General features: G+C 44.1%; 1 protein-coding gene across 2 annotated transcripts in view; it reads left to right on the forward strand.

Moving 5' to 3' along the window:
* Positions 1 to 24,435, forward strand: part of limk1a (LIM domain kinase 1a) — a 38,718-nt gene that overhangs the window by 10,724 nt on the left and 3,559 nt on the right. Inside the window, exons 3-15 of one of the 2 annotated variants that reach the window (XM_067246292.1) lie at positions 6,765 to 6,903; positions 16,808 to 16,917; positions 17,577 to 17,774; positions 18,105 to 18,210; positions 18,360 to 18,547; positions 19,185 to 19,371; positions 19,654 to 19,740; positions 21,129 to 21,260; positions 21,458 to 21,517; positions 21,973 to 22,038; positions 22,765 to 22,933; positions 23,211 to 23,266; positions 24,123 to 24,280. In XM_067246292.1, coding sequence (XP_067102393.1) covers positions 6,765 to 6,903; positions 16,808 to 16,917; positions 17,577 to 17,774; positions 18,105 to 18,210; positions 18,360 to 18,547; positions 19,185 to 19,371; positions 19,654 to 19,740; positions 21,129 to 21,260; positions 21,458 to 21,517; positions 21,973 to 22,038; positions 22,765 to 22,933; positions 23,211 to 23,266; positions 24,123 to 24,280 — 1,656 coding nt within the window. Of the gene's footprint in view, positions 1 to 6,764; positions 6,904 to 11,555; positions 11,716 to 16,807; positions 16,918 to 17,576; positions 17,775 to 18,104; positions 18,211 to 18,359; positions 18,548 to 19,184; positions 19,372 to 19,653; positions 19,741 to 21,128; positions 21,261 to 21,457; positions 21,518 to 21,972; positions 22,039 to 22,764; positions 22,934 to 23,210; positions 23,267 to 24,122; positions 24,281 to 24,435 lie in introns of those variants that run through there. The other variant, XM_067246293.1, reaches the window with a different exon arrangement.

The raw sequence follows: 24,435 nt of genomic DNA on the forward strand, positions 1-24,435 counted from the left end.
ATGGGATTAAATCTCCTCGTTTATTTCTTTCATTTCACATCCTTGACTCCCTGTTTCATCTTTGTCCTGGCGGAGCAGACGGCTGCGCTGCGTTAATGAATTGTTGTTCAGGGTGGATTTGTTTGGCAGAGACTATTTAAGGGGGATGGAGGGATGATGGACGGGGCAATATTGCTTCCCTGTTCTCTCCTTCGTTCTTCTCCTCCTCCACCCCTGTTTTTCTCCCCTTGTCCTTCAGCTGCTCATAGAGGTCAGAGACACCTCTCCCATTTTCCCCCCGAATTCTAGCAGGCTCTAGCCTGTAGTTCATGTTGTGATTTACTTCTGGCTTGTCCCCGTGATCTTAGGGGCTTTGTTTGCCCTACAATAAGGCTAATATTAAGTGAAGGAATGTGGCTACTATGGAGTTTGCTAATGAGTTTAAAGCTTCTTAAAAGGATTTCCTTAAAATGAGTTCAGCAACTCACTTTGTTCATGGGTATTACCGAAAGACTGAGGTCATTGGCCAGGTTATCACTTACTAGATTTTGTGCTCTTTAGAATTACATTTTAGTAGGACTGTATGTGTCTTTCCAACATTTACCTCAGTTGGCATTTACAAAGATGAAATGTAAATCTTTGAATAAGTATCTATCCATTAAAATTACCACCAACCTTTGGCCCAGCTTACAATTCTTTTATCACACTTACGTAAATGAACTTACATTTCAGCTACTATATCTCAATATGATAAAGTATCTCTGAAACCCCTCCATGCCTACATCTAGATGTGTCACTCTCTTCCATTTGGATAATTAGCCTATTTGATCCGACTCTGAACTTAAATAATGCATGACCTCCAACAATACACCCTTTTTACAGCAGCGGACACATCAGTTCATGCCACACATCTAGGTCTCCACAGGTTTGTGACGCTGAGCTGAGCTTCCGTTTGCTCTCACCAGAACTGTATGACAGAGGACCATGGTGGGCCATCGATGGAGAGAACAGTAACACCACTTGTTTATCAGTGGTCGCAACGTGTGAGACCCAGCATTCTCAGTCTGTGTCCGGCCCCAGACAGAATGTGCACCGACGTGCTGAAAGCCAGTCAGTCAGGGCTTAGCGAGCAACAAAGGAAACTGCCGGCATCCACACTATTGAGGGCCGCTTCAGTGATTGCTATCAAGCTCCCTCCGTACCTGCTTCGCCCCTGCTGAATATAATGCATGGTGCTAAAACACAAACAAACTGTTTTCCGTAGACAACAAAGGCCCCCATTTAGCAGCCATCTGAGGAGCTCAGTCAGGGAGGGTTACGGTGGGTCTGTTTTTTCTCACTGCATCAATATGGCCATGCTCTGTAGCTCTCTTTTTGTTCTTGGGAAGTGCCGACAACATGCCAACACTCGAGGCACTCGAGGGGTTAATGCCGGCACAAGCCTTGCTGAGCTTGCTTTTGATGAGGCGAAGGGGAGGGAGAGGGGTGAGGGAGGTGTGTCCGCGTCTGATTGGCCATGGGATGCCCCGAGAGAGTTTGAAGCCGCCCAATGGGGAGGGGCCACAAGGAGGATGAGGTAATGTTTCTTTTTAGCTGGAGCGGATGACATCATAGGCTCGGAATTTCTGTGTAGGGGGGTGGGGGGTTGGTGGGGGAGACTGTAATGAAGGGAAATGTCCCCCTCTTTGAGTGTAGCTTTGTTGTTACCCAGGGCAGGCGCTATACAGCCTTGTAGGATGTCTTTAGTTCTAGGACCAGTAGTGAAACCTCTCATTCTCAACAAAAATGAGAATGAAATATACCTGTATTATGACCAGCCTGACAGTTTGTCAGACCCCTGAGGCCGAGGCTCAGTCTGTCTCTGTCTTGGACTCCATTTCCCCAGTTCACCTTTGTTTCTTGAAGAAAGTTTTCTTGGCACTGTTCTGGGAATACCCCCCCCCTCCCATTCCTGTCTGAGTGTTGCCTTCCACAGGGGGGAGTCACAGGGATGTCTACTGGCTAGGAGGAGAGGGTTATCCCTCTCCGCGTGCTTCCCTCATCTGGTTTCCAACAGCTCTTTAAACAGTCCTGAGCCCCTGCCCTGCCCCCCCAACACTCTCTCCTCTCTCTCTCTCCCCCTACCCACCCTCACTCTCGTTCTCTCTTTCTCTCTCTTGCTCTCTCTCTTGGTTCCTAAAGGTCATATTATTTCTTCACAGCAGTCACATGCTTGGTGTGGGTTTCACTCTGGACCTCCTTGGAACTTGGGTGCCCACTCACAGCAGAACAACAACATCATCAGCAACAACAACAAGCTCTATATAGTACTGAGATGAATAGCATTATAGATTTGTAGACAGACAAATAGACCACTTATACAGAAATATAATTATTTTTTTCATAGTCAATATGCTTCCTAAAATGATGTTGTCTTTTTTTCCTGATTCAAATTGACTGAATTATAGAATATTGAGTGATCAATCCCAAGGACTTTACTGTATTTCTGACATATATATTTATACATATATATTTAAATTAGACATGTGATTGACGGTTTGACATGGATGAGACTCACCCTACAGTGTATTTTGTGGTGTGTGTATGTGTGTGAGACAGAAAGAGAAAGAAAAAGGAATGAGAGAAGAGATATCGGCCTTCTGCTGGATGTTGCCGCTTGAATGAGTAACCCTGGCATGCTGTCACCGCCTCTCTGGCGGAGTCCTCTTCCTTTCCTCCGCGCTCCACCTAGGACAGAGAACACTTCCTCCACTGATCTCTCACGTCATCGCACAACCTCCATCAGAGTCAGGGCGGTACAGTATTAGATACACAGGCAATGGGAGGAAGACCTTCTTGGAAGTACACCCTGCCAAAATCATTACTGTTGAGCGAGTAGACTGATGTCTGTTGTCAGGTGTGTTCATTATTATCTGCAAATGGAAAATGCAATACACTGCTCTGTCTCTTTAAGCAAATATGTTCTGTTCTTACTGGTTGTTTTTGTTCATAGGAACTGCATGGTGTACTAAATACTGTGAGGGGGTGTCGGATGTGGCACAGGTTTGGTTTCTGTGGGAAAGGTCCCTGGCCTCATCCCTGGGGGGGCACTGGTAAACCAGATGTGGATGTTAGCTCAGTCTGAAACTCACCAGACCTTTCTGAGAAATAAGGGAGGACCCTGCTTAAATGGATATTGTGTTTGTGAGAGTGTGTGTGTGCATCCATTTACTGTATGTGTGTGTGTATGTATGTTTGTATGCACGTGTGTGTGTGTGTGTGTGTTTGTGTGTGAGTGTGTGTGTGTGTGTATTTCTGCCTTCTTCATCAATACACTATGTAACCCAATCTTATATCTTTGGTGACATCTCCTTAGGGAATAATATTTCAAACCTGATACAAGCCATGGATTTAAGCCAATCATATTATACATTCGTCTTCTGTGTATTGACTTTGAATATTGACCTGGTCAACCATGTAAACATAATAAGTTGGATAGACAGCCTTTAAGACTGAATTACATTCCAACAGCCTAATGACTTAATCTATTGGGCACATAATGAGTAATAGAAAAACCACATAGATTTTCCCAAGGATTTAGGTCTGACTTACAGCACCCACAGCCTTCGGAGTACTATAAATTCAACGAATCCGTCCAACTCCGTCCGTCTGTCTGTCCGTAACGGAGTCGGAGTAGTATAAATCGGCCTTAAGAAGGTTAAGTATTAAATATTTGTTTATATTCTGTGCTAATTAGTGGATGGCAGTGTATGTTGTCTTTCACCATCTATATAAAATAGCAGAACATTTAAACGATTAGTAGCTTTAAAAAAAAAGTAATTTTTTACCCCATTGTTGTCACTCCATCAGACAGGCTGTGACATCATTCCTTTTCTGGTTTTAAAGCACTGTTTTCATCAGTGCTCTGCCTGCCTGTCTGCCTGCCTGCCTGTCTGTCTGTCTGTCTGTCTCCACTGAGGCAGACCTAACGTGTCTGGCTCTGAGGCAGAGGATGGTCAAGGAGCATGGAGTGAAGGGTTACAAACATACCTTATTTTAGTGTAATTGTATTGCTAGTCTCTGAGGCACTTTGACTGATTCAATGTGGGAAAAGAGGGGTGAAAAGGGAGGCCAGGTTTAACAACCTCCCCCCCCCACCCCCTTCTTTGGTCACCCCTGTGCCCCTGGGATCTACAACTGTTGGGTGTCTGGATTGTGATCCTCATTGCTCTTGATTTATATATTCTCTCTTTTTCTCACCCCTCGCTGCACTTTTCCATCTCCCTCTTTCCATCCCTGCAGCTGTGCTCCTCTCCTGCATCTCTTTTTTCTCCTATCGCTCTGTTCTTTTAGTCAACCTCCTTCTCGCTCCTCTTCCAGTTTCCCCTTTCTCCTCTAGTAAGTCACTGTCTTTATGGTTTTAGAGAAGCCGTCCAGTTTTTGCATACGTGGTGGGTAGAATGCAAATTTGACCTCATCGGGCCCCTTGTTGATTCATTTCTGTACTTGAGTGTTTGAGAGCAGAATTATTTTGATGCTTGGCGCATGCAGCTGTAGCACTGAGCACCTAGTCTTGTGTCTCCACCACACAAACCACCACATACATCCATAATCATAATCTCTATGTCCATTGTGGTTTATCTGTAGTTTCAGAGATGAACAAACAAACATTTGTATTTACTTAGTGCGGGCTAATGGTTTTGCGATGTATCTGAGGTACATGCAGTCATGCAAGTTCTGTTGATCTTTTCTGTATTTTGTAGTAAAATTGGAAAACTCAGGGAAAGGCCATGGTTTTCCAATCAGTGCTTTTAGGAGTGGTAGCCAATGGTTACATGAAAGACAAGCCTCTCTTGGAGTCATTCAAACTAGATAATCCTCTTACATGTCCAAACACGCACGAGCACGCAAACATACACACACATGCATACAGTCATACACATAAAGACATATGGATACACGCATGGTAGCTCTCAAAAGAATGAAACTCAAAAAAGTGTTTGACTGAATAATAAAAACTATCCTGATCATCTTGGCATACCTTCCTTTTTATTGAAATGATTCTTAATGGTTAATCAGTAACAGCAGTGGTTCATCTTAAATCAGTCATGCATTCACTCACACAATTGATATTCCGCTACTATTTTATAGGAGATTGTGTGTGCATGTGTGCTTGGTTCCTTATGTATATATTTCTGTGTGTGTGCTTGCTTGTGTGTGTGTGTGTGTTCTTGCTTGTGTGTGCGCTTGCTTGTGTGTGTGTGTGTGTGTGTGTGTGTGTGTGTGTGTGTGTGTGTGTGTGTGAAACAGCCCCAGGTATGACTTTGCCACAGCAGGAGGCCTGCTGCAGTGAGCAGCCTTTCAGGGCTGAGATGACACGGCAAGGCTCCCTGGCTGGCCTGCTGAGATGACAGGGTGTGTCCCCTCACTACCCTTGACCCACTTCCGTCTACAACCACATGAAAAGCCCAGCCTCTGAAACCGCTAAATGCTGTTTCACTAACTAAGTATCAAGCACTCTTGCCACAATATTAAGGGACTGATGTGTGTCTCTGAGCAAGTCCCATGCAAGCACATTGCACAGTGCAGATAGTTCTTGGAAAACTCAAAAGATGATTGATGATACTTGCAGGATCTACAGATCTCACTTTCCGCAACCTTGTGACCTCTGACCCTCAAAGTGTCATATGACACTTCATTATCCCCAGCCTCCCTCATACGTTACCCCGCTCCCTCCCCATTGGCCCGCCCCGGGCTGAACACAAGGTCCACAGGCAGCAGATGGGGACGGACTTCCAGCCGTCTCCTTGGTTTCCTCCTATCGATCCTCACTATTTTTATAAGCAAGAGTGGGGTGAGGGGGAGGTGGGGGGGTGAGGGGGAGTTGGGGGGGTGAGGGGGAGGTGGGGGGGGAGTTGGGGGGGTGAGGAGGACCCACACTGACTGACGAGGTTCCACTTGGAGAGACTGGAGACACTGGGTTAGTCATCGCTGCCTCAGATAGAGGAGGACTCACACACACCGACATGTTGAGTACACACACATATAGCTGTAGTCTACTGTATACTGGACACCCATTAAGCTATGCTTTCACTCCTGTCCTTATTTCATACACATGTTGGGGGGGCTGATGTAATTAATCTGTCTTGTGTAAACATGGTGAAATATATACCTCAGATATACCTCATACTATACAGATCTACCTCATACAGTGCCCCAGTCAGGTGGTCACATCTGTGGTCATCCGTTCCCAATAGGCTTGCTCATCATTCCATTCATCTTTTACAGGATAAAATGGTCCATTGGAGATAGGATCAAACTTAACAACATGGATCATCATCAGTCACAGTGTTAATCCTCTTTTTTCCTAAGATCAAGTCGGTGGGAATCGTGTGTAATTTTAATGGGCGTAGTGTTTAGAGTACTAGTAATTGTGTGAATATGTCTGTGCTCAGGTCCTTACGCCATGTTATTTCAAGGTTTGGTCATTGTGTTGTGTTTTCTGTATTTTCTTGACATCTTTGTGGGGGTGTGACAGCAACCTGCAGTGATGAAACTGGACTGAACTTTCAGGCCCCTTAAATGTGTTATTGTCGTTTTTGAGTTCCGTTGTAACGCTTTGTTTTAAGGATGCACCTACAGGGGATTGTAGAAAATCCACATTTAACCATCAACCTTTCTTCCACGTTCTTTAAACATTTTCCCTTTTGTATCTGTGACAGAATAACAATCATATTCTACTTCTGCTTAATTTGACCAACATATGTCTCTAAAATTTGCCTCTGTTCTTATTGGTTCCCTGTCAGATGTTGTGAGTGCAGTGCTTCCCTATCCCACTGGTACTATGAGAAGGAGGGCCGGCTCTTCTGTAAGAAAGACTACTGGGCCAAGTTCGGTGAGCTGTGCCACGGCTGCAATGACCCCATCACCACTGGCCTGATCATGGTAAGAGGGCCCCTCCGCCAAACAAACTAGAACCCTGATCTGTCCTCACCTTCCACTTTCCACTGTCATAGACAGGGCTAATGTTACACATGGCAGATACGTTTTCCTCCACAACATGCGCACACACACAGCGGAAACTGAACCCTCATGCATGACACCGCTTTCTCAGGTTGGTTTACAGGTGACTAGTGAAAGGGCCCTCCTTACTTAAGAAGGCCAGAGTAGGTGAGAAAAAATGCTGATGACGTATGAAGACATGAACAGACTTCTACTTAAAGTATTGGATGGTTGGCACACAGTGGTGTGGATTGGAAGCACGGATTTTTGTCTATTAACTTTTAACCATGAATAAGAATTTCCGTCCTTATATCTTGATAAGCCGCCAAATGTACAGTAATATTGTCTATGTGATTTAGACTGCATGCTTGTGGAGTCTCACAACTCCCAGTCTGTTCTTGCCCAGACCAGAGTTGTACAGTTAATATTGACAGGTGATACAATAGAAATACAAAGCAGAGTGCTTGGAAATGCATCTGCTTTGCATCGACAGCACACCTTTCCATCTGCTTTGCATAAAATATTCACGAAAAGAAAAGGGATTCTAGCACGTATGAAATGTTAATTATGAGGTGAAATGTACGCACCGAGTATCATTTCTCAGTGTAAAATCGTTTGAAGCCAAATTGTCAATTTTGATTGTGAAGCGTGAAGTGTAAAATATTGCAGTGAATGAATGTTTATTGTATGTGGAGTGGTGGGCCTCAGAGTAGCCAGGTATATTAGAGATGGAAATAGGTCCTTTTGTATTGCAAAGCAGTTTCTGTAGCAGCGCCAAGGAAAATCTAGATGCCTAGATCTAGCCTCTGTGCTAAGATAATAGACATGAGTCCAAAATTTCACAGACAGAAAATTATTTCTGAAATGCAGACTCTTGTTTAAGCTACTGTACAGTATGATCTCTAAGCTAACTTTCTGAATTTCCTCAGGAATTGTGTACAAAGGGTTGGTCCTTAGCTTGTTTTCTGTATCTTTGACATGATAATGACTTTGATACCAGGGGACACATCATAATTGTGGTCAGGCTGCATGCAGAATTGTTTGGGGGTTCAAAAATTGGGTAGTTGAGGATAAAGAATAAAAATAAACTAGGGATATCATAACTAGGTTATCCATTGATTCTTTAATTATTCAATAACAACTAAGATGCTATTTAGTCATGTGGCACATCTCTCCTGGTTAAAGATGCCTTCTTGTCATCGTGTGAAGAAAGGTCACTTCCCCTCACTGACCTCTGCCTCTGAAAATAACTAAATTACTCTTTTTCTCAAAATCAGGGACTGTCTTTCGCCAATGCGTGGTGGTATATTTCACACACAAGCATAATCACACAAACACACACACACACACACACACACACACACACACATACACTGCTCTACTTGTGAGGCAGCTATCATACTTTTCAGCCACACACCTCTCAAAGGGAATGCATCAAACCCACTCTCTTATTCCCTGACAGTATGTGTATGGCATGTGTCCTTTTCTATATCCACCACACTTTGACGTTTATGTGTGTTTAAAGTAAGCGCAAATCCGCATGTGTTTGTGTGGCTGTGTCATTTACAATCTGCCCACAACCTGCCCTCTGCAGTGCAATCTCAGTAATGAAGCCGCCAGGCCAGAGGAGTTCAAGTAAATGAGTGAGCTAAAAGACAGCGCCCGGCTGGCCACCTTGGCGTCCTCTCTGCCGAGGATTTATCGGTCCCCGTCCCCTCGGAGTTTGATTGGCGGCCGCGACCTCGTCAGTTTGTGACAGTCACCCAATCTTTATCATGTAAGGACGTAAGACCAGTCGCGTTGAGGACGTGTGGGGTCAGATGAAGTTCGACCACCCTGGGCCTCGTCATCGCAGCACGCAAGGTGTGTGGCGCCGTCGAACTGTCCTACGCTGCTCCTTGGCACCACGCCAGGAAGAAAAAGCAGACTCCATTTCAGCGTCCGGACTGAGTGAAAGAGAGTACTGTTTCGGTCCTTGGATCCTGTTCAGCAAAAACATTCCAAAACAATGTGATGCAATGTGGGCATGACTCAGCCTGCTGATTGAAATGTTAAATCGATTAGGGAGCAGCGGCAGAGCAGAATGAACAGAGAGACAACAGAGTGCTTTTTCATTAGCGTCATCCCACTTCAGCTTTTTACTTGTTTGGCTACAGTATATCTTTGTGCAGTATCTTAGCTAATACGTTCTGTAAAATGTGTGTGTTGTTTTCGTGTTCATGGGGTCAATCCTTATTCATGTACTGTTGATGAAGAACCTACGAAAGGTTCATCTGTTCTAAGACTCAGGGCTTGTCTGCTCTCAACCGTTTGCCCCCTCTCTGGGTTGTGTGTTGACATCTCCAACCTTGAATAGCTCCGCGTCAAGGCCTGTAGGGAGGTCCAGTGATGCATTACACCTACGAAAGGTGATTTATAAGCTTGATACTGGGCCAGCAGCACTAATTGAATCCTCAAAGTTGCATACCTGCTGACTATTAATGAACCCCAGTAGCTATGTTCTTTTTCAGTTTGTACTTCTGAAATGTCCTGTGTCCACTATTCTTCTAGGCATTGAGACATGGAAATATTCTCAAGATTTGTGATGACGTTTGAATATGAAATGACAAGGCCCTTCCATCTTAAGCAACTTAAGTAAAGTCCTGGTTTAGAAACATCTTATAACTCCCACTTGTGTGAGACAGCACATTCCTCAGTGGGAGTTAAGGGTGTTTATGTTAATGTCTGATACTGTAGCTGTCTGCATTGGCTGGAGACTGGAAGGAGTGTTGGGAAAGAGACACGGTTGTTGTTGGATTTGAGTTTGGTAAACCGAGACCAGGCATTAGGACTTAGCCTTAGTGGTACGCACTCTTGAGAATGTCCCCGAGTGCCCCCTAAGAGTGACACTTGCTGTTGTATTTTGTTTTAATTATTTTATTTTACTTCAGATGCATCATGACCATCATAAAGTGGATTTTTTGGGTGTCACATGCACATTCCTGCCCTATACTGAAATTGAAAGCAGTTTCTTAAAACTTATCAGAAGTTCCTCTTTGTTGGAAACTACCTGGAAGGAAAGTTATTAATGGTGAAATTTCCCCTCACGCTGTAAGTGTGTAATTCTCAGAAGGCAGTCCTTGTTAGCATCTGAAACCTGCACTTGGTAACTGGAGCCAGAGAACCCCCCCAGCACATTGTGTGTCTCTGCCTCATCACTCCTTCCAAGAAGACTGTAATGGTCCCTTGATACTTTGTCACACTGTCGGCTTAACCACACAGAGAGGGAAGTTAAGCAAGTAAAGGATCATATTCCAACAATCTCCACATCTTTCTGGCTGTATAAAAAAAACGTACCTGGTTCACGTTTGAACATGGCATTGATTGAGACAGTTTGGTAGCTTTTACTGTCATTTGACTATGATCAGAAAGTTATTAAAGCCATTAAAGCTGACCAACAGTCTAACACAGGTCCCACTGTACTGGCTGCTTGCTCAGTTTATAACTAGTTGAACTGGTCGCTAACTCCAGTGATACTGTAGATTGTCGGGTTAGCTGTTTGACCCTGACCACCTATTAAACACAAATGCGACATGACTCCCAACCTTGCAAGATCTGTTTTCTGTTGTCTTGCGGCCAGCCTGGCTCTCTCAAAATTATCTGCGTGTTTTTGATATAAGGCCCAACAGCCAGTGCCAATGGACGCCACTGTCTGACACTATTAATATCTGTCGAGTCAGATGCCCCCAGCAGCAGCTGGTATGGGAGAGACGGAGGGAGGAAGAGATAAAGAGGTGGGGGGAGGAAGTTAATAGGAGAGCGGGACAGTCAGTCTGCCGGAAAACATTGATTAAGATCTCTGTTACAGTGCACACAGCGGACTGGTTCAGAAAGAAAACACATCCTGAAAGATTCTCTGAGTAGAAGGACATAATCCCTTTAGATGGTGTTTTATGGTTTGGGGTATGCGTTTGCTTGTCCCCTAATTTACTGACTATCATTTTATATTGAGGGTGATGATTTTATATTGTATTTTACATTTGATATTTGGTAATATGTTTTGTTATACATAACATGTTATGTTATTTTAAAAATGGGTGTAAGAAATGGGTGTTGGTTGCGGTTGGTTATACTTAGGTTCCTTTTTGGTTAGCATGCTTTAAATGCTAAATTATGTTCTTTCCCAAGGCCTTTCTTTGAAATGTAGCCGTATGAGGTGACATGGTCATGTGAGGGCTTGGTTCGTCCTTTTTTTTCCACATTTCAGAGGAATAAATGTGATTCCCTGTCATCCTTGTCTGAGCTTTGATGAGGGTTTAGAAATGTTTGGGGTATAGAGGAGGATGGGGGAACTAAGAGAAAGGGGGAGGAGAAGGAGGATGGGGTGGGGAGGGGTCTGCAATATATCAGAGAGACTGCCAGCAGGCACATGGGTGGGTGTGGCCAAGCCGGAAACAATGATGTCATTGAAAATGAGAGCGAGAGAGAAAGCTGCTGCCGCTTGTCGGAGCAAGGGAGTGGTGGGGAGGAGAGGGGAGGGGGAAGAAGAGCAGTGACATCGTTTCAGAAATGAGCTCAGCGGCAGAGGCGTGGGCAACTCTCCTCCCTCTCGCTCTCTCTTCCTCGCTCTCTCATTTTGGCTGCTGCCACTGTTTTGTTTTGACAGTGGTAAAATGAACTAGTCTTGGCTGAGAACTGCAAGGCGACACTGTCATGGTGGGAGACTTGTTTTTCTGGGGCTTCTGCTGTCTCAGGCTGTGGAGAAGAGACAAGAAGGTAAGGGTCTCTCTTATCCTTAGGTTATGGGGGGAAACGGTCTCCCGATTAGCCGGCCGGCAGAGACAGGCAACCAAGCAAACATTCAGGGAGGGAGTCTCAAGTGGGCTGGCCGGCTGCTGCTTCTTCATCTTGTATTTTTTTTATATTACTCCCCTCTCAATCTAAAAATGTTTCTCTCTTATGCGTTATTATAGAAGTGTACTGTAGAATTTGTGGTACAATTATCCATCTACAGTATCTTTGTATTGCAAAGGTTGCAGAGGTTGCAGGCATTGCTCTAAAGACATCTTTCAATCTTTGATTTCATGAAAAAGTAATGAGCTGGGCATGTTTTTTTATAAATCCGATTTTAGGCCAGTTCCTACCCTAGATTAAGTATGCTCTAAGGCAAGCTATGGATCCATCAAAGATGGATAGCTAATGCCTGAAATGACGATGGTACTGTGGCCCTCTCTACCTTTTCAGTACAACACAGCTGACATAGAGAGACAGTACAGTAGCTCCTCTGTGTCTGAGCCGGAAACGAACCCTTCCAATGGAAGCTCTTATTGTGGAAGTTTGAGGAATCATGCTGAATCTATTAGCGACAGCGCCAAAGCTCAGGCATTGTCATACTGTAAGTGGCAGAGGGGGTTTTCCCACTGAACAAGCGTCAATACGACCCACTGTTTTACTGGTTTACTCTCTCTCTCACTCATTATTTTCCTTTGTCTGTGGCTTAAATTATATTTGCCCTGGTTCCAAATTAAGATCCATATAATAAAGGCCCTTTCACAAGAATAGGTAGCCTGGCAGGAAGAGCCAACCTTGATTATTGAAATCTGAGATTATTTTCCTCTTCAATTCTACAAGCTCTACAAGCTTCCCCATGCTCCAAACTATTAAGTTCAGGTTTCGGATGAAGCCAAAGGATTAAAGGCAGCAGTTCTGTTTGAGTTCCAGGCAAGTATATCTTCCATCTGTCATTTCTACAAGAGATTTGAGTCCTAAAATGGCACAAATGGCATTGGATGTGGAATTCCCCTCCCTTTATGGGAACTGTAAAATTGCCACAGTGCACACACTGCTGAAATGATCAGTGTTTTGAGTGTTTTCTTGTACATGTGTACAACTTGTGAGTATAGTAGTAGTAAACTAGCTTTGTAGCTATTGATTGAGAAGTAATGTCTCATTAGATTAAGAAAATACATGTTTAATTGAATTCAATTAAATGGGATCAAATCCATATTTGATCAACTCCAGGTCTCCCATAACTTAGTTACACCCACCCAAGCTGGTAAAGAGAGAGCATCATCATATCAAGGTGTTAGCATGATATCAGTGTTACACGTCTGTCCTCGTATGTGTGATGTCAGGGGTCTGGTTATTGTTTGCATAGAGCCAATTGACATCAGTGGACATTCTGTGTGTGGTGTTTACAGTCTCCTTTTGCACAGACACACACACACACACACAAACACAACATTGCATTGAAGCCTATAGTATCAGCAAGAAACTAATGTTGACCCATTATCTTTCTTTGACAGTTCATAAAGAAAACTAAAATAAATTAGGTGGCAAAGTTGATGTTTCCTTGGTTAGACTAAATGGAATTATTTGCTACTGAAAGATTACGTTGAGAATACCTCTCATTGAGTGTTTTTTAAGAAACTGAAGAACTTGTGACACTTGGGTAAGTCATACATTTCCCTAATTGGGCCAATAGTGGTCATTCACATTCCACGGTCAACACTGGAAACAAGCACTGACACCCAAACTGAAACACCCAACTAACCGTAATAGATTCTCCACCTTGCCTCATCTTAGTAATGCATCTTGGGTTATAACATTTCCCCAACCTTTGAATGACACATTAGAGATATTCGAAACCGTATTAGATTACAGTTGTACTGTCGTCACCCATTAATTTGCGTCTATAACTTTTTGTAGCCTGAACTTCAAGGACATTTTTTGCAAACATTTGGTTATTGAAGCAGATCGCCCTGTTCAACTGTAAAGAGGTAGGGAAAGTGGGGAGTCATTGTACAAGACAACATCTTTGACTCCATTCTCTCAAATGAAGAAAAAATACTGAAAACAAAAGACAAAGAAACTAGAAAAAAGGTTGCCGTGCACAGTATCATTTTATAAAGCCTTACAAAATAGGTTCAATTTGAGATAGATACAAATTAGTTTTCACAAATTTGCTGTCTGTTCAAAACAACTGTCTGTTCTCAAAAGCCTCTGATGGTTACTGCGTTCATTATAGGGTCTCACTAAAGATGTCACCGTCCCCTGTTTGGCATGGTAACAGTCCCACATGCTGTTTCCAGATGCTTCGTCATGGCGACCTGACCCCATTCGCCTCGGAAAGTACTATCCGCCCCCCTCAGTCATCCTCAGAGAAACATGTGCTTATGATTTGGTTTGTGTTAAGTAAAGGGCCCCTGTGCACCACATGACCAGTACACACTTACGTGTGTGCACACACACACACACACTGTATTCTTACTGAAACAGGAATCAGATACGGATAAACAATGTGCTGCAGTATCACTGTTTTAAAGAAACATTTCACAAACCTTCCAAACTTTTCATTTTTATGTCTGTAGGTCTGATGCAACATTTTAAGAGTTTCAACAAAATGTAAACAATACGTATTGGTGTAGGATGTATTCTGCATTGATACATAAACACTTGTTATTATCTATTTTATGTTCTCTCCCTCTATACATCTCTCACTTTCATTCTCTCAGTCTTTTTCGAAGTCCTCTCTCTTTTTCCCCTGAAGCCTTTGATGTGTGAGTCTCTTCTTAGTGCGTGTGCACCAGCAGCTGTTGGTTGTCAGTTGTGGTCGGGGTGAAGTGTGGGTGTGTGCGTGTTTGCAGTGAGCCTTTCGGGAGGGCGGGGGACAGCAAATGGCAGCCATGGTGGGCGTGCGGGGGGTGGAGGGTCTTTTTTTCCTTTACGTGCAGTCCTCTCCTCTCTGAGGTGGCCCACATATATCTTTATTAGTATGCCAAGTTTTGACAAAAGAAGCTAGACTTGCAATACCATATAAAATCCCTGAAAACATCACTCATTCTGATGTCTCTATTGCAGTCTTGCCCCCCCCCCTGTACTTTGATGTGCTGTTTGTTTACCCATGATCTTTACTAGCTGTAAGCATGTCTGCCAGTAATAGCTGTTTACAGCTTTACTTTCATAATCCAACTCCAATTAAAAAAGGGTGAAGTCGCCTGCTGTGTCTCCTCATGTCTTTGCTGCAATACAGACCAAATGATACAGCCCATACCTTCTCATTTCTCTGTCTGTCTGTCTGTCTCTCTCTCTCTCTCTCTCTGTCTCTCTCGGTTTCTTTCTCTCTGTTTCTGTCCTGACCTCTGTGCTGTATGTATACAGGAAGGGGCTTCAAGGTACAGATGCAGGTCAGCAAGTCTTGCTCGCTGTCTCTCTTGTTCTTGTTTTCTTTCTATCACTCTGTTCCTCACTCTCTCTCCACTGTCTTTCTCTCTTCTCTCTCCACTGTCTTTCTCTCTTCTCTCTCCACTGTCTTTCCCTCTTCTCTCTCCACTGTCTTTCTCTGTCTTCTACAAACCGTCTCTGCCTCACAAGCAAACAGATCAGAAAGTAAATCTTTCTCTGTCTCTTCCCCTCTCCTCCGCTCTCCTGTCTGCCTCTTTGTCTATCTCTTTATCTGGTAGAGTATTTGGCCACATGAGGGGATGCACAGATGGAGGGTTTTAGACACATCCTTCTCTAAATAGCCTGAGGGATGTGACCAGATTAATTACATATTAATTGATTAATAAATGTGCATGTTCGACTGACTTCCCCCAAGTTGCCCGGAGGTGCTGTCGGTGTGTGTGTTCTCAGTGGTTGCCATGGGAGCACTCCCCGAAGGGATAGGCAGACAGAAGGATACAGACATAGATTTTATTGATTGCTCTTTTTTCCTGTTTTTACCTCTGGTCTGTTCCCTATGGTTTGTTTTAAAGCATTGAGCTTTTAGTTTTGCATTTGCTCTTTGATTTCTTTCAGACCGTTTGGCCTATTACTCACATTAAGGGAGATGCACCAGAATGTTCCCTTTCTTTACCTTTCCATAGCTGTTTTGTTGAAAGCCATCTTTATTTGTTTCTGAATAAATTAAATTCCTCCAAATTGAACCCAATAAGCATATCACCTTGCACACATCCCCCCCCCCCCCTCCACACACACACACCATATTTCATGGGTCCTTCTTTTGTTCCTTAAGACTCTTCCCATCTCACACCTCCAACCCCCTCTTGAACATGGAGAATTAGAATTGCAGATTGTTGCGGTTCTGAGTGCCCCCCCCAAATCCCTCCACTGCAGGGAATAACAGAGCAAGAGAAAACCCCAATGGATTGTAGGATACTGGAGGGTTTTATTTGCAGGTCTTCAACCTCTGGTCTTTAAGAACCTCTATAGGTCACAAGGTTGAACCTCTGCTGTATAGGTCATCTGGTTTAACCTCTGGTCGCTAAGAACCCTGTATAAATGAAGTGGTTCATGCTGAAGCAAAGCCCTGCTTATACAGCCACGTGGGTCATTGGGTGAAGCCACAACTCACCTGGGGCCATAGATCAGGGAGTGTGGTTGAAAAAAACTGAAAGGCTGGAGCCTTGAAGATTAAGTAGCGAGACCCTAGTTGTATTTTGATAAAGCGTTTCTGTTAGACATGGCCTATACTTTACACAATACTACAGAACTTTTGTTGCTAGCAGCTGAGCCAACAGCAAGTCCACAGATATTCTCAACCATTATCAACAGCTGTTGATCTTTTCAGTTAATCCGTCGTTTCCTGCTCTGTTTCGGCCCATAATTCAGTTTTCTTCTCTGACTCAATTTGAGCTGCCGATGACTGAGATCATGAGATGAGATGACTTGTATACAGTATACTCCTGGCCAAGAAGTGCCCTTAGATATCTGCCAAGTCAGCCTGCTTGTGATTGAACTAAAAATACTCCCCAGTCCACCCTTCTCTTACCCTGGATCTTGTCCTAATTTTAGAATATTCTTTGTTGTTCTGATGACGTTGTTTATCTGACCTTTAACCCCTCCTTCTCTGTTTTGTTTTCTGCAGGTCGCAGGGGAACAGAAGTATCACCCAGAATGCTTCACCTGTCTCAACTGCAGAGCCTTTATCGGGGACGGAGACACGTACGCCCTGGTGGAGAGGTCCAAACTCTACTGGTGAGCAGACAAAACGCAGCTAAGATGGATATAATAAGTGCCTCTCAGGTTGTGTTTTTTCTGGGGATGTTGTCTCGAAAAAGAGGAGTTGGTGTACTTCAAGAAGCATAGGCACACTCGCTCACACAAAGTTCACACCACGTTCGTATCATTTTATGCTTTCTCCCCCTACAAGCACAGTCTGTTGTCTCTGGCGCACACACACAATTAATACACAGGCTTTTCTCATTCATCCTCAAGCTGGGCATAGTACAGTACAGCTTGCTCAGAACATTCCCTGCTTAAAGGTCTGTATCTTCTCAGTAGAATCAGGCTGTTTGCCTGAGTATCATTGTTCTGTAGCGTGATCCCTGTGGCCCGAAGGCAGAACTAGGAACAGACCCTGGGTAGACACACTGACACGAGGCTGAAGGGATGGAAACTCACAAAGCAGCCATTGTCCATCAGTGTCTGTAGGGATGTGTTTGACTATAGATTGACTCGCCCTATAAATGTTAAGTCACTTTACATCCATTCATGGAATGTGACGCAATAATCAGAACGATGGATTGTTTAAGGTCATAAAGCAAATAAACGACAGCAACAGTCTTTGTCGGGTCCCTACCATGACTCATGAGTAACACAGGTTTTGTTCCACTTGGTCCCCTCTTTCCCCTCAGCGGTCACTGTTACTACCACACCATCGTGACCCCGGTGTCGCTGCCAGACTCCCCGTGCTCCAGGATCCCTCATACCGTGACCCTCGTGTCCATCCCGGCCTCCACTGATGGGAAGCGGGGCATCTCGGTGGCCATCGACCAGCCGGTCAGCCCCAACGGCTACAGCCCCGAAAACTGCCCCACCGTCAGAGTGTCCCAGTGAGTACGCACCCGCCGAGCCTTTCAAAGGTGGAGCGGCCAGAGCACATGGCAGGCACCTAGCAACTGCAGACTGATTTGTTTGTGGTGTGGGTTTGGGGTGGGGACTTTATCTTATTAAATGTATCAATTGACAAGGAAATGAGAAAGCTGGTCAGAGGTAGATAACGTTTTTTATCAATTGAAAATGAATCCCATCGCAAAACCTTTATAATCAAAAGGATGTGACACAGTCCTGATTGTAATCTACTATATTAGAATATTGACCATCATTTGCACCAGATGTATTTTGTTAGGTGACTGATGTTGGTTCCCTGTGCCCCTCCTCAGGGTGGACCCTGAGTGTATAAGCCCTGATGTGAAGAACACCATCCATGTTGGAGACAGGATCCTTGAGATTAACGGCACGCCCATCCACAATGTTCCTCTGGATGAGGTAACAACCTCCTCTTTATCTTCAGCAGCTATCGAACTTAGCATTAGCATGCTACACATGCTAGTGCCATATTAAGTGCTCTACAGTAAGTCATACTACGATACCAAATAACCATTCATTGTGCTAATGTTGACTCTCCTCTGCCTCAGATCGACCTCCTTATTCAGGAGACCAGCCGGCTGCTGCAGCTGACCATCGAGCACGACCCCCATGATCAGGGGCAGGAGCAGGTGGACGGGCCCCTCCGCACGCCCCTGTCCGAGGGGCCAAGCCCCATCCTGCCCATCACGCAGCCCCCCAACCCAGACATCAGCAACCTGCGCTCACGAATGATCACGTAAGGACCAGAATGACGTAACATACATGAAGTCACACACAGTAGAGAAATAAGACTACCACAGTTTAGAGCAGAGATGGTTTATTTGTGTTTTGAATCACATTTGTCTTGCATTTTAACACATTTATCTTGGAATTTAAAAGAAAGCATATTCCATTCTATGTTTACATTTTTGAATCCCATTGGGACTTTTGTTGAGGATTTAACATAGTTGAATTAAAAGATATACAAGCTGGGTCACATGTTCAGTGGTTATCTCAAAAGGAGTGATAAGTGTACATGTGTAAATATTTGATTATCTCACTGATGCCTTGCCATACCCTGCCAGACCCTGATGCTGGGTCTAATTAGCTCCATTAAGGAGCTAATTGCTGGAGCGATGCTTTATGACAGGGTTGACAGATGCATTTAACACCATGAAGTAAATATGGCTGCCTGTTGCTGATACTGTCTGACAGAGGAATTTCTCACTGTCTCTGTCTGTCTGTCTGTCTGTCCTCTCTCTCTCTCTCTCTCTCTCTCTCTCTCTCTCTCTCTCTCTCTCTCTCTCTCTCTCTCTCTCTCTCTCTCTCTCTCTCTCTCTCTCTCTCTCTCTCTCTCTCTCTCTCTCTCTCTCTCTCTCTCTCTCTGTCACCAGGAGGAGTTACAGCATTGATAAGTCTCCTTGCTCCAGCAATGCGGCATCCCCTCTCTCACAGAGGAAAGACATAAATCGCTCCGAGTCTCTCCGTGTCGTATCCAATCGGACGCACCGGATTTTCCGACCTTCTGACCTCATCCACGGAGAGGTGCTGGGAAAAGGCTGCTTCGGACAGGCCATCAAGGTACAGCTGATGGATGGGAGCAATTAAGTCCAAAATCCTGTCTCAATCCCAGAGGGTATTATACTGCATGCAATCAAGCAGTCAGAAGGGGGCACCATTGTGGCACATTTGTGATGAGCATACTGTAATTAAGTTTGTTGGGAAAAGTCACTCAAGTAGGGAACAATTATGTGTGCATTAGGCAGAAGGGAGAACCGACTTCTGGACATTTTTTACTTACATGCTGATCGGTTGTGCTTCATGATGGAACAGGATGATAAGATCACTGTGTGTGTTTTCCAGGTGACACACCGAGAGACAGGCGAGGTGATGGTGATGAAGGAGTTGATTCGCTTTGATGATGAAACACAGCTGACATTCCTCAAGGAGGTGAGTGACTACTTCCATAAATGTTTGTAACCGGTGCTTCTTTCGTAAGCTCCCATCATTTGCTGTTGCCAGGGTAACTTTGTCAGCTTCCTCAAACCTGAAGAATGACTTTGTGACTTTCATTGATGATTGAGTCTCCCTCCCAAGGCATTGCATATCTGTTTCTGTCAGACATCTCTGCCTGACTGGTCGTGACTCATGGCCCAAGATCAGTGCCCACATTTTTATGTCCTTCCATGGGCTACTATCTATCTACAATCTAGGGGGAGTGTCTGTCTGGTTTAAGTGAAGTCAGTCATTAGTGGGAGTGGACGTTTAGATCATGAAGTGTATGTGGGACCTCCTGGTCTGAGGCACGGACATTCCTAAAAGTCTATTATTGTAGGTCAGACTAATTTCCTCTCATCTTAAAGCACACACAATGTCTCTCTGCCCTGTCATTACATTGACTTGATAATCAGGGAAGATACAGAATTGTTATTGGTATTGCTTGCGGAATGATTTTTTTTTTGGAGAGGAAAACAGAGGAGAAGAAATGAACAGCCTACACTCTGCTGGTCTGCAATTTGAAATGGACACCAGACCCAAACAGCCGGATGTCTATCCTGAGACCAAGCATCAAAAGCTAGAGTTAGAAAAACAGGCTCCCCAGTCTGTTTGTGTCTGATTACTTTATGAGCTGAACTGAGCCCTTCCCTGATAATTGGTGTGAGACAGGCTTCTAATAAACCTTACAGTAATAAAACCTCACCCCAACATTCTTGCAGTTGTTTGCCAGTGGGAGGTCTTCTTATTCTTTATGGCTTGCAGAGTTATTACAGGAGTTAGAAGCGTGAACATGCTTCCCTCGTTGCCCTTGGTGTTTCCTCAAGAGCTGGAGTAAGCTAGCCACAGCCTAGAAGGAGAACCTGCTGGAATGTGTGGAGGCTTAAGAGGGTTAACGGTATGAGTCGAAGCAGACGTTGGGTGTGTTTGGGTTGAGAATAACTGTGTGTGATGGGCAGAGGGGTTGGGCGGTCAGAGGGTATGTTTGTTTGTTTGCTCATAGGATGAACGGTCCTCTCATTCTCATACGGTAACCCAATGAGGGTGGGGACACTTTTATGTTTTAAGTGGAAACGCAAGCCTGTGATTCAAACATGACATTATATTTCATAAACTGCACTTTGTGGTCATCCTGACCCTGAATATCCACCAAGACTGACAATGGTGGCCAGTACCCTACACTCTGTAATACCCTTGGCCAGCTCATTGTGCTACTCCTCAATGCTTGCTGAAACCTCAAAACAAAACAATGGTCAATTATGATAAGCTCAGAGTATGTCAGTGGTGTTTTCAGTAGTCGAGAGTCAAGTTCTGTTTAACAGTGTGCATCTTCCACCCACCAGGTTAAGGTCATGCGCTGTCTGGAACACCCCAATGTACTCAAGTTCATTGGGGTCCTCTACAAAGACAAGAGGCTCAACTTCATAGCTGAGTACATTAAAGGAGGCACTTTGAGGGAAATCATCAAGAAAATGGTAAGACCATTTTGGCTGTTTGAGTTGTCTGTTACTTGTGCCTCCGTTGGTTTGAGACGGCTTGTGTGTGTGGTCAGTTTGGTGAATGTGTGTGTCCCTGTGTGTCTATAAGACTTCAAGAATTCAAAGTTGTTAATTAGTGAAACATTAATTCGTCATTTTTTGTTAAATTTTGTCTCTAATTTATATCTGAGCAGGACAGTAATTATCCATGGAACCAGAGAGTGAGCTTTGCCAAGGACATTGCTGCGGGCATGGTGAGTAAATGACCCGACTCCCAAATAATACAAAAAAAGGACAGTAAGAAAAAAACACTGCCCCAAGTGAACGCACCCCCAAAACCAGACACAGGACCTGCAGTGCAGTGATTCATCCACTCTGCAGTAATATTAACCTCATTATGCCCCCTAGTGAACATATAAGGGAGGTGCAACAAGAGCATTCATCTTAGGCTCTGCAGAATTCCCCCCTACGAAACAATGACAGCATGAATTAGGTTGTCAGAGTGAAGCCTTTTGGTTTAGGCTTTGTGATTAATGATGCACATGACTATGGATTAGAGAACATGCTTTGTGAATGCCAAGTGTTTGATACAGAGAGAGAAACACTACAAGTCTGTTCAGGGATTTAAGATTGAGATTTAAACCTGACTTCTATTTTCTAAATCTCCTTTCTTTCCTCTTTTCTTCCTCCCTTGCTCTTCACCATCAAGGCATATCTGCATTCCATGAACATAATCCACCGAGACCTGAACTCACACAACTGTTTGGTCCGAGAGGTGAGAGCTGAGGACGTGAAGTGTGTGTGCAAGCATTTAAGTGTGTATCTGTGCGTGTTAGTGTGTAATAGAAAGAGAGATAATATGTAGTCTGTTAAGTTTGTGTGTTTTCTTTGAGGATTTAGACAGTGCACCTGTCCGTCCAGATGACATACTGTAGGTTTGTCTCTTGATGACAGACATCTGACAGTGAAAGAGGTGGAGGGATTCCTAATCCAGAGAGACAGAGAAGCCTTTGTCTGGGTACATGACAGTAGATATGAACAACCACAGGCGTATGAGTTCAACAATGTAGAATAGAATAAACTTCCACACCTAAGGTTGTGAAAACAGATGATGTTTGACGAATTTGTTACAGCTGATGTCAGAAAACCGAAAAGCTTTGATTATACCATGTTCAGCCTAAAGGGCTGTGGAAGTATTTGTTTTAGTGTTGAAATGTTTGAGACAGTACTCTCCGCTGTATGTTTTAAAGTCTACATAGATATGAAAATTATCTATTTTTCTGTCTGGATCTCTCTCTCTTTCTCTCCTTCACAAATATACACACACAATTTCATCTGGGATTACTCAAACTTTTATAAATGTGTTTTTTTTTTTATTACTGACACAGCTTTATTCTGCTGTTAGCTGTAAAATACTCCACTGTCTCTCAATCCCTGTATCCGCTGCTAAGAGTGGTGGATCATATCTTTGACTCTCCCCTCCCCTCATCTGTTCCTGTAGAACAACAGCGTGGTGGTGGCAGACTTCGGCCTGGCCCGACTCATGGTGGAGGACAAGAACCAAGACAAGTTGTTGTCAGGGAAACTCCAGGGCCTCAAGAAACCTGACCGCAGGAAGAGATATACCGTGGTGGGGAACCCCTACTGGATGGCCCCTGAGATGATCCATGGTGGGTTGTGTGTTGAATGTGTATTTGTTTGTTTAGGTTCTGTGTGTGTGTATATGTGTGTGTGCATACAGTCTTTTTCTCGGTTAGAAGGCAGCAGCAGCATCCCAGAGTTGACCTGCGATAACTATGAATTGCCGCTCAATTACTCAGCGTGTCTTTAAAGAGATCAGATTCCTCACAAAAATGTCATACTAACATTCTTTGTAACCCACATCACGGAGGTACCCTCAAAGCGTCAATTGCCTCACATTTTCCTATGCAACGTTCTCCCACACAGGAAAGAGCTACGACGAAAAGGTGGACATCTTCTCTTTCGGCATCATGCTGTGTGAGGTGAGCGGTCCTGACAACTCTAATGTGGAAATAAACCCAGAAGAATTATTGATTATATTCCAAGTCTTGGAAATCTGAACGTGCTCGTCTGAGTGTGAGTGTTTGAGACCTTCAGCAGCATGGTAACTATCATGCCTCAACTGGCTCTGTTAAAATGCTTAAAATATCGCTGTAGCCTCTCCACATGGACATCATTAGTCGGAGACTCCAAAAGCATCTGGGATTAGAGAGGAGAAAGAGGCCTTCTCTTTATGTGGCCTTTCCACTGACTGAGAGGGGAGGTTTGTGGTGGTCTGGGTAGAATATTTTGCTATGTGTTCTGGTGGTCCATGTATGTATCTGAATTGAGGCTGATCCTATTAACAAGGGATTCACGCTCTCCTTTGTTGTCGTGAGTTTCCTGACCTTACCTAAATTACGTTCTAGCTTGGCATTACTATGAAATGAGTCATTAGTAGCATTGTTTAATTGCTAATGATTCAACTATGTCATGCCTCATTTATTGTTAGAATCAATATCATACATTTACATTTAGTCATTTAGCAGACGCTCTTATCCAGAGCGACTTACAGTAAGTACAGGGACATTCCCCTGAGGCAAGTAGGGTGAAGTGCCTTGCCCAAGGACACAATGTCATTTTGCACGGCCGGGAATCGAACCAACAACCTTCTGATTAATAGCCCGACTCCCTAACCGCTCAGCCATCTGACCCCCACATCTGCTAGCTTTGTTAGTAAAGCACATTTCCAACAATCTGATTATTTTCATCATTCTTAATGACTACACAAAAATACTTACTTACTCTGCCCATTGCTTTTAACCCCTGGCCCTGACCTGTCTGTCTCTCCCCACCCAGATCATCGGCCGGGTGAATGCAGACCCTGACTACCTACCCAGGGCTGGGGACTTTGGACTGAACGTGTCGGGCTTTCTGGAGCACTTCTGTCCCGCTAACTGTCCACCGGCCTTCTTCCCCATGGCTGCGCTGTGCTGTGACCTTGACGCTGAGAAACGGTGAGACAAAAAAAAACGTAGCATCTGGAGGCTACAGGTACTTTTTTTTTACTAGGTCCTACTATGTATTAGCACACTGTGGGGCAGATTGTATCGGTGTTGGAAGTTCATACAGTGTTAGTGATCTCACTGCTATTAAATATCAAGAAAGGCTT

Source organism: Osmerus mordax, chromosome 11 (genome assembly GCF_038355195.1).
Source record: "Osmerus mordax isolate fOsmMor3 chromosome 11, fOsmMor3.pri, whole genome shotgun sequence".
Taxonomy (NCBI): Eukaryota; Metazoa; Chordata; class Actinopteri; order Osmeriformes; family Osmeridae; genus Osmerus; species Osmerus mordax.